Below are 10,811 nucleotides of genomic sequence, written 5' to 3' on the forward strand. Positions count from 1 at the left end.
GGGTCCTGGGCTGCCTGAGCTGGTGGGGGGCAGTGCTGTCGACGTCAGGGGTTGGAACCAGGTGATCTTTATGGTTCCTTCTAACCTAAGCCATTCTATAATTCTATGAAATTATGTAATCATTTCTGCAGCGTGATACTTAATGTATCATTGCAGGTTGTCCAGATACAAAGAAAAGAAACCTCTGCTAACAGAATTAATAAATCTTACGTTGTATGCGTTATGTACTTTGTTTTGTATTTAGCTCTTTGAATTGCTGTGAAGAAATTCTGTAAGCTTCTAAAGTGGTGCTTTTATATGGCAAAACCAAATCAAAAGTAAATTGGGAGAATCAGGCTCTTGGTATCTGTTGGAGAAGAATGTATGAACTGCAAAGATCAATGCAATATTAGTGCTGTGGATTTCTGCCAATCATGTAACTGAAAGCAGGATTTTCCCTGACTCCTTGAAGATTTCTGCAGTGTTTACTTGTACACACGAATATGATATCTTTTATTTTATCATTATTCAGAACACAGCTGTGGCAAGGGTAATCAAAACTTTAATTTACAGCATTAAAAAGCACACAGATCTATTAATGTGATTTCTTCCCAAGAAAGCCAGAATACACACGTCCTCAGTTTCTGCTCTGCATGTGAGTTTCAAACAGTAACCTCAGCAATTATTGCTACCCTGGCAATACAGTAGTGTGTTACTGTGTTATTCAGCACATTTTTTACTAGAGGGCAGCAGAGCATCAGTGAATTCACTGAAAAAGATTTAGGCTTGACTTTTAAGAGAGGATTAATAAGATTTAGAAATCAATATATTATGTGTTTGTTTGTTTGTTTGTTTTCAACAAGAGTATCCTGTGCAGAGTTAATGACCAGCCAGTTTATGTTAGTAGTTTTGCAGAGCCAGGATGATTTATATTCTTCAATAATCCATACCAGGCAAGTACATGCTCAGAAAAACACCCCTGCTCCTAACCTCTGTCACCTTAGCTTCAGCTCCTAACCATGTTGTAACTTGTGACCATAGAGTGTTCACAAGTAATATTTTTCATTTGTGGAAAAAAACTTTTAATTTGTTTTCAAGGTGCTGACGAATGACAAAACTCTGTACAATAGCTGATTGAATAGCTCTCTGAGTTAAATTGAGTTCACTCCTCAGCCCATAAACACCAATGTCTTTAAATCTGTTAATTTTCAATTGCAAATCGACCTGATTATCCTAATAGCTATTATACAGTTGATTTCAGTGGCAAAGCCTGCAGTAATTAAGTGTATGTAAAAAAAAAATAAAATTGAGTTGTGTTACCTAGCAAAACTGCTTCACCATTCATTATAATTATGAGCAAGGCTTAGTTTAAAGTTAATGAAACAAATTCATTGGTTCCTCAGAATCTAATAACTGTTCCCCTCGGTACATGTATTTTATCCCAGATTAAGAGAAAAATGTAATCCTTTGCTGGCATTGCAATTCTGTTTGGACTTTATTATACTATACACATTGATTCCAGCCTTAATTGTGTCTCATAGAATGTGAATCCTGCAGACATGGGCAAGGAGTAGACTTTTGGCTATTGACATTGTCCTGATGTTTTTCAGGGAATGGCAATCTTTCTCCCTCAGTACAGCTGATACCTGTCTGCCTGACGCCTTGCCTTACCTATCAGATGAGTCGCAGGATGGCTTGTTTTCTCCTTCTCTTAGAGAGAGGGAGTTTACCATTAGCACAAAAGATGAAATCAACTTTGTTGTATTTGGGGAAAGGAGCCATCAATGGGAAAAACACCTTTATAATCAAGGCATTTTGCAGGGTGACCTCTTGCCCACTCTTTCTCATGATGAATGGAAAATGAGAGTACCCTGCTACATGACTGGGCATCCTCCATCACATACTGAAAATCCAGCCCACCATACTTCTAGCCAAAACAGATTGCTGGCCATCTCACAAATGCACCGTTGGTTATGCCGAGGTGGGAAGCAGACTGCAAAGCTGCCTTTGCTGTCCTAAGAGGTTCTGTCACCCAGGCTGAGCATGGGGATCCCAGCTCTGAGGACTCAGCAGAGGGCAAGGAAAACCAGCACTCTCAGTTTTTCTCTGGTAACTTGTAACCATCTCAAATCATAGAATCATAGATTCTTTGAATCATGGAATGGCTTGGGTTGGAAGGGACCTCAAGGATCATCAAGCTCCAACTCCCCTACCACAGGCAGAGCCATCCACATCCGCATTTAATTCTAGACCAGGCAGCCCAGGGTCCCATCCAATCTGGCCTTGAACACCTCCAGGGATGGGTATCGACAACGTATCTGGGCAGCCTGTTCCAAATGCCTTGAACCTCACAGCACAGGGGTGAGGCCAGTAAATGTAGGCAAGAGATTATTCACCCTGCGTGCAGAGTACTACTGGCAGTTTGGGCCTCCCTCATTGGAAGAAAAGTATTGATCAACCAGAATGTGCCCAGTGGAGAGCGACCAAGATTGTCAGGGAACAGAGCGTGTGTTCGGTTCCTAACTTACAATATAAAAGATTTGTAGTGATGCTTTCACCTTGTTTCATGTGTGCTTTGCTCTTTAAGGAAGCGTTTACTGAGATAGTCAGATGAGTCTGTATTACTTCAAACGCCTCCTTGTAGAGTACACAGTCAAACTTTTCATCCTGTAATGACTCCTTCTGGCCAAACCAAACAGAGTCCCACCTCTCTCTCAGCAGTTGCCATGCCTTTGGCTGACTGTGCTAGAGAACTCAGTAAATGAATGTTACAACATAACTTTTGTTATCTGAGTTTGAGAAAACATTGGAGTACAGCAGGTTGTGAAAGTGCTCTGTGATACTAGAGACATTTTCCACACTATACGACTTCAGCAAAGAATATCCATTGAAAAGAGAGGTATCCAGAAAAGAAATGTATACTAACATTTGCCTGTCTTTGTTGTGCATTGTGAGTAGATCTTCTTTTTCATTCTTGCTGCTACTGTAGATGGTTACGCTCTGCTCTGGAAATTGTCCCTTGACCTTATTTTTTACCCGGAGTTTTCTCAGTCCCCAAATGGTCAAGTATTCTGTTGGTAGAGGAGTAGTGCCACAGAAGGAGAGCTTCAAATCCCACACCATTGTGAAGTTGAGGAGCATCTCCAGCACAGAGGTGTCTGTGAACCAAATTGTCAGGTCGCTATTGTAGTCAGTTTTTTCCATGGTAGAAGGCAGCACTGTTCTGCAATTGCACAACAGGTTTGCCAGGCTGTAGTCGCAGTCACGGATATCCGCCAAGCAACTGCAGTTGCGAATATTGCTTTCCCTGGTGAAAATTAGTGTATGGTTCTTCTGACTTCCCATAAAACTGTCAGTAATGCATATGCCAAGGAAGCCAGCCAAAAAGAGAGCCAGCCAAAAACAGAAAGTAGAGAAGGCTGTTAGCTTCATTAGTACTGGTGCCAAGATGCCACGTGTCTTCTCCTTTTACACAGTGGATTTTATCGCTTGTCTTTACCTACTGAAAGAAAACAATTTATTATACTGAAGACGCTTAACTGTTAATACTGCTTTGCTCTTCTCATTTATTATCAGACGCACTGCTGGATGCAGCATGTATCCTTCAGAGCCATGCGGAGCCAACTTGTTGCCATAAAACTTGCTTTTTGTCCATATAAAGCTACATCATTTTCAACCTTAACCTGTAAGTTTTGAGATGCAAGGACCATCTCTCACCGTCTCTGCATGGCAACCAGTATAGGACAGATTCTGATTGCTCTGGCTCCCTTCATTTATCCTGGTAAAACGAAGTAGTACCTTCAGGAATGCGGTGGAGCACTGAGCAATTTTCCATCCCAACCATGGTCCACCTCAAATGGTTGAGGGCAGGACTGGTGAGACTTCGCAGCAACAAGCCCTTGGATTTTCAGAGCAGTGTTGGATCTTAGCAAACACATTTGGCATATTATTGAGTGATGGTGCAAGCACAGATGAAAATTGGCATTTCTCAACTAAAAATTACAAAATGTTACAAAGTTTGTTTGATTTGTCTGTAACTGTTTTGAACCACCAAGAAACGGTAGACCCAAATTTTGACTAAGGGCAGCTGGTTCTAGTGAGGGAAACAGTAGGGCATGCAGTGGAAGGAATTTTGGTCTTTAGAATGTGTGAAGATTGCTCCATGTCCAGAAGGTGTGTCCAGCACTTCAGATGACATGGCAATGCAACTACAATTGTGGAAAACATACCAGATAAATAGGAAAATAATAGTATTTGCAATAAAAATATGAATTGTTTTGTTTCTAATATCCAGTCTCCCATCATTAGGCAATGAAGTCTTCTGCTAAAACCTAATGGTAATTTAACAGAAAATAAAGGGAAAATTTGCAATTTAGATTTGAATGTTTTAAGCTGCCGAAAATTCAACTGAGGTTGTTCTTTCACTGATATTAAACAAAATACATACATAATTGCATTTTGACCAAATAATTTGTGTCCTACTTTCCATATTTTTCATTTATAGAGGAAATTGTACTTGAATCAACAGAAAATCATGATATGGAAACGGCCAGAACTTTGGCATCTATAGGAAAAAGAAGAAAAAGGAACGTGCACATGTAGGAAAAAAAAATGGCAATAAGGAATAATGGACTTTGGACTGGACATTACCAGCTGATCCTCTATGGGACTGAGATCTTTAGTTTGTGATAGACACCTGCATGAAAAAAAACAGCAACCAAAAAGTGATTAAATTTCTAAGTAGTAGTAGGAAAGTATAGGGAAAAAAGACAATATTGTTGATCTTCTGCATAAATCTTTTGCTCACACTTGCCTGTTGTATGCAGTTCAGATCCCACTATTTCAGAAAGGATGGAGAAGAGCAACAAGGACAATGAGATATAGAATGGTTTCCCTTTAAGTAAGGTGGAACTAGGTAAGATAGGAGTCTAGCCAGGAAAAGAGGCGGCTGGTAAACTGCAACAGCACAAATAACATGGGGATAGTGTGTAGAGATCAATTGTTCTTCGATTTTTTGAAGCACAAGAGAGAGACATCTCCCAGAGACACTAGGAGGTGGCTACATGACTAGACAGATCTTTGGTCTGACAGATTATGGCCCTCTTATGCATTCTTATATATTCTTGTGTAGTGTAAATGTAAGCAAACTGACTCAAACATGATTTCATTCCATATATACTCCTTGAATGTAGCACATTGTTTTCTTAAAAGAATACAGACATTTTAATGTTGAAATCAAATATTTAACGCACATTCCTCAGACTTATTGCGGAACATACCAGAAATACCAATCCAAGTGTTAGCTAACGTTTAACTTCAAAGGTCAGACACATCCAAGCTGTGACTGTTCTGATATCCTTATTGCCAGATGAATTCGATACCCAGCATCTAAGCCTCTCAGCATAGAATGTGTTGAAAATCCTATTTACTAAACCTTCACACTGTGTTTGCTCAACTCTTCAGCTATGGCTCACAGTTAGGATAAAATAAATCGCAGACACTTTCACATGTCAATAAAATTATTGGGATTTATCTATTTCAGAGAAAGTATTTGCCAGCAGAAAATCTAGACAAAGTTAACAGTATGAGTGCAAATTAAGTAAACAAAATTTTAACTGAAGACTCAGAAATTAAAATGACAATACATTTTCACACTAGAAATGACCGAACTTGTTCATTAAGCAATTGCAGAGATGTATATGATCAACACACTTTGGTTAAAACACAAAGTGGCTCTGTAGCCTAAGTGCAGTATGTGCTATAGGGCTTCTGTGCTGCTGCTGGAAGTTTCTTTCAAACTTTCTAGTAGCGAAGTCTAGAGCTGTGCAAGGCTGCAAGATAACCTCCAGCAGCAGAGGTACCACTATGGCTTTTTCTTTTATTCCAACACAGCAAAGAGGCAGTGTCCAAACTGATGGTGGTTTATTCAAACAAAGTAGCTTATGCATGACAGTACTGACTTTACAGCATCTCAAACAACCATGTTTCCAATGAGGGGTAGGTGGGGCACTATAACAAGCCCTTCACCCAACTGCACTGTTGCTTTTTTGAAGTTAGCTTTATACAGTCAGCTGACAATTAGATAGTGTTCTAAAATTATGTGCTGTAATTGTAATGTTTTTGTAATGTCTTTTATCAGTGACTGGTCATCTGTTACAGCTGTCACCTCCAACAAATCCACACCTATCTTGGTGAATTAGATAACATAATTCCTGCTTTCCTTCTCTTCCCATCCTTACATGGTCTTGTCGGGAAATACAATTAGAAGTGGAAGGAAAATAGGCAAATAACACAGCAGGTAAACAGTTATCAAATCAAATTACCCAAACTTGCCATCCGGAGTGACAGATAGATAAGCACTTAGTGTTTGAGAATAAAGTGAAAAATTAAATCAGCGTGTGAGAAAAACTGAAGTTAATAAAAAACTGCCTCAAGTATCATTTAGACTGCAAGGCCCCAGAGGTCCTTCTTTATGCCTGTTTTTTCTCCTAAACATTCACCCAGCTTCACTAAGCAATGGCAGAGTATCATCACACCATTAGTATTCCTGGTGCTTGGTCCAGTTCTCTTGCAAACAGCTGACAGCGTTTCTCTATGGTAACCTGCTATTCCTGCATTAAAAAACCTCAAAAATATTTTGAAGTGTAGATTTTGGCTGGAAGAGAGCTCAAAGCCCACTCACCCCAACCCCTGCCATGGGCAGGGCTGCCCCCCACCAGCTCAGGCTGCCCTGGGCCCCATCCAACCTGGCCTTGAGGCCTCCGGGGATGGGGCACCACAGCTTCTCTGGGCAGCTGTGCCAGTGCCTCACCATCCAAAGGTGGTCTTCTGAATTCCACAGCCAGCTACCATCCTGTTTTCCTCTTAGACTCATCTAGAAAAGAGTACAGTGCCCCTACCTCTGAGCGCAGCCTCAGCCAATGCATGTGGAAGGCACAGCAGCCTGTATGTTCAGTAATGCAAAGATTGGAAGAAAATGAGGCCCGGCACACGCAGCATGTCCCCCAGCCTGGCTGCAGTGGGGAAGGAAGTTCTTCTCCCGAGCTGGGTCTTTGCTTAGTGGCAAACACAAGCCGTGATGGTTTTAGGAAAGTGTCACACATGCTGGAGATAGCAGCAACCTGATTCTGAAGAAAAATGTCTTCAAATGATCTGAACTCAGCTGGTCATCTGTTCATTTTTGCCCTGAGCAGGGGGCCTTTTAAGTGAAAATTGGATTAGACACAGATACCAGAAGAAAACAATTCTGGTGTGACTGCTTGAACCGTGAATACTGTTACTTGTATACCATCTTTCCAGCACCAAAACCCCATTTCGTAGCACATTATCCCCAAAGTTTCCTGGCACAAGATTCCATCCTCACCTTTTTCTTTACAGGTTCGGATAGCTACAGGATATTTCCAACACCTACTTAGTAATAGTGTCATTTCAGGTTTCTCAATTTGCTTTGATCATTCCAGTTATTTTTAATTTAATTTAATTTTATTTTATTTTTTGCTAATTGCAGATCCTGTGTATGAAGAAAACTGCAAAAAAGCAATAAAAAGCCTGTGACTGTTGTGTGAGAATGCTACTGTCTCAAGGAAAGTTAATCCTATTCAATGGGAGTCCCCAGCCTATACAATTAATTTCTTCATGGGGTCCTTTCTTCCATTCTCTATTCAGAAAAAAAACTAATTAAAACCCTTCATTGATCACTTGTGTTAGCATGTGCCTGTGTGAAAGTGCTGTATTAAGCAAAGAGGAGCTTAAATCCATATAATCTTGTGCAGCTTGGGCAACGTACACAGAATGAATACCAAAGCCACCCAATTTAGACCAAAATAACATGAAAGACTGGATAAAGCCCAAAGCATTTAGAAGGAGAACAGTGAGGACTGCCTCTCTGTTTTCATGTTTGCATGCAGGTATGAGAGGGCCATGTAGAATACACTGCATTTCACAGCTCAGGTGGCACTGAGGAGGTGGGTAGAGCAGCAGCAGTAAGTGCTGACAACCTGCACACTTCTGGACTGCAGCATGAACCATGCTTGTTGCTCCTTACTTGAACATGGTTTCTTCTTTTACCTGTAGAGCAAAAGTCTGAGCTGCTGTCACTGGGCTGAGCTGCTGTCACATGTAGGGGAACAAATTCCTTCCAAGCTGTGGTAGAAATGCAAGATAAATCAGGCAGTTCTACTGCATTGAACCTGAACAATGCATGAACCCTCAGACATCTTGAGCAGCTGTATGTGTCCCTGCTTCAGTATTAGGCTGGAATAGATTAATTCCAGAAGTCACAGAATTGTTTCAGATGGGAAACCCTTAAAAGCCATCTAGTCCAACTCCCCTGCAATGAGCAGGGACACCCACAGCTCCATCAGGTTCTCAGAGTCCCGTCCCGTCTGACCTTGAGTGTCTCCAGGGATGGGGCATCCAAATCAACCCCTGACTCCTGTGCTAAGGAGAAACATGGCGTGTATGGATATGTGTTACAGTGTGAAAACATCTTACTTCTACTTTAATCAAATATCATCACATTCCGCTATCTTGCTGGTTCTGTTACTGAATGACCCATCCTTTTTCCATTCATCAGGCTGATTTTGTTTTTGTTTAAGGGAAGCCTCAACAAATACAGTTTCTTTCAGTACTGCAGCTGATTCAGAATGTGTTAAATACATGCAAGCTACAATGTTAGGGCTTTTGAGCTTAGCATGATTCTCGTGGCCTTCAAAAAATATGTACCCACATACATAAAGAGTAGACTTGTGTAGTCTTCCTAATGGAATTTTCATAAAACAGGTAATGCTTTGTTTATTCCTCTCTCTGCTGCTCCCATTGGGGAATCAGGATGGGGGGCCACCCTGTCTGAACACCACCGAACCAAAATGAGCACTTCAACATCAAAATGCTGACAGAAATTTTAAAACCACTTTTTAAAATTCTCTGGTTTTTGTGTCAAATCGATGCCTTTTTAGAGCAGAGATATTCACACTGTGTGAACTTTAGGAAAGAACATTTGATGGCAAATTTTTGGTTGTATCATTTCTAAGCTCCATTTCTAACCTGTCTGGCACAGAAGTTCAAGTTAAGCATTACACTGAGTTAGAGATTTACCAAACCCAAAGATCTATGCTTAATTCATTAGTGCAAATGGTATACAAAGTGTATTCCAGCAATCGAGTTTCTTCTGTTCAAATCTCAGACTAAGAAAAAAGATGCAAGCAAGGAAAGCCACATGTTAGAAAGACGCAAAGAAGATGGCCATGAAGAGGATGGAGACTGGAGTCCAGAAGCAGGGTTACCTGGTGCTGGGTGTCTCAGCTCCCACTCACGGGTTGGGACAGCGCATGGTGTCAGTGCCAGCAAATTGCAGAGCCACACAGTGATGGCGTGTTTGTTGTGCTTTGTACTCCCTGCATCACCAGCCTGATTTGTAAATTAAACAGCAGAATAAAGCACAGGTCCCAGCTGCTCTTCCCCTGACCGTCCTCTGCCAGTGCCTTTCTCAAGACAGTTTTTTAACAGAAGACAATGGGAGTAATTGACAGCAAAGCTCTGCTGCCTTTAGTGAACGGTTTTCCTAAAGAAGTATTTGCAAGAGGGAACAAAACCTTTCCACAGTTCTTTCAGTTTATTATTCATACAGCTATTAATTATTAACTCGGGCATATGAGTATAAACAATTGCAACACATCCAAGACAAACTTTGCATAACCTGTTATTTCCCTGTGATTACAAAGCAACAAATCTGAAACGTACCTTCCAGGAAGAGAACATCGGTGACAAGGAAATAATTGTGCTGTGGGAGAAACTGCCTTAGACATGAATACACAAGCTATTAAGCATTCTCCAGCTATTTACCATCCCCTGCTTAGGACAGCACAAAAGCAGCAACTCACTTTCTCCTGGTGCTGATGGAGCATCGGTTCCTGCGCCGCAGCCCTTCTGGAGGTAGCGATGTGTGGCACCGAGGTTAATCTGCAGGGCAGGCGGGATGCGGCTCTCCCACTCACTGCTCTCATGTTGCATGGGGCTGGCAGCCCACAGCATTCCCCTGACAAGCAGGAGAGAGCTCTAAGGTCTGCCCATTTCATTGTCACCACGGCAGGTCCCTACCTGACTTTGCCACCTCCACTCCTATGCTGCTCCCACACTAAGGGGATTGGCCACGAGGGACGTGCCCTCCCCTGCCTGCTTTCCTGAGGCTGCTTTGGTAGGTTTAGAACAGAAAAATGCCTGTCTTCCAGAGCCCCAGGTTCTGCTCCAGAGGCTGTTTGCCCAATGTGCAGGAGTAAACGGATGTTATTGATCACAAAGAAATGCATCGAGAGGATCCTAAAAGGGTATGAAGCAACATACTCTGACAAGACTCCAGGGAGATCTCATCACAGCCTTAAAGTACTTGAAGAAGAAGATGGGGACTGATTTTTTTCGTGGTCTGATAGTAACAGAACAAGGGGGAATGGCTTCAAATTAAAAGAGGGGAGATTTATGTAAGGTACTAGGAAGAAATCCTTTTCTCAGAGGGCAGTGAGGCACTGGCACAGCTGCCCAGAGAAGCTGTGGTGCCCCATCTCTGGAGGGGCTCAAGGCCAGGTTGGATGGGGCCCTGAGCAGCCTGAGCTGGTGGGGGGCAGCCCTGTCCACAGCAGGGATTGGGGCAGTGTGGGCTTTGAGGACCCTTCCAACCCAAACCATTCTGTGGTTCTGTTGTTCTATGATTCTTCTTCTCTTATTGCTAAGTCATGTCCCCAAAAAACAGATTCTGCAACATGCTTGGCACTCCCATTCATGCCATTTTGGCTCTCACAGTACTGCAGAGCTGGACTCTAAACCTGTAGTTGTTTCAG

At 41.9% G+C, this 10,811-nt stretch overlaps 1 protein-coding gene across 4 annotated transcripts; it reads right to left on the reverse strand.

The window, feature by feature from the left end:
• Positions 1 to 463: 463 nt before the first annotated feature.
• EPCIP (exosomal polycystin 1 interacting protein) lies at positions 464 to 10,152 on the reverse strand. 4 transcript variants are annotated; one of them, XM_010722928.4, is made up of 2 exons: positions 9,861 to 10,152; positions 464 to 3,478 (listed from the first exon to the last, which is right to left on the reverse strand). In XM_010722928.4, the coding sequence occupies exon 2, from the start codon at positions 3,409 to 3,411 to the stop codon at positions 2,734 to 2,736; it is 678 nt and encodes a 225-aa protein (XP_010721230.1). In that variant the 5' UTR covers positions 3,412 to 3,478; positions 9,861 to 10,152; the 3' UTR covers positions 464 to 2,733. The 4 variants fall into 4 exon arrangements, with proteins under 4 accessions (XP_010721230.1, XP_010721216.1, XP_010721223.1 ...); XM_010722914.4 differs by having other exon boundaries at positions 464 to 3,481; XM_010722921.4 differs by lacking the exon at positions 9,861 to 10,152 and adding an exon at positions 9,264 to 9,818.
• Between the last annotated feature and the right edge of the window lie 659 nt (positions 10,153 to 10,811).

Source organism: Meleagris gallopavo, chromosome 1, assembly GCF_905368555.1.
Source record: "Meleagris gallopavo chromosome 1, MGAL_WU_HG_1.1, whole genome shotgun sequence".
NCBI classification, from domain to species: Eukaryota; Metazoa; Chordata; class Aves; order Galliformes; family Phasianidae; genus Meleagris; species Meleagris gallopavo.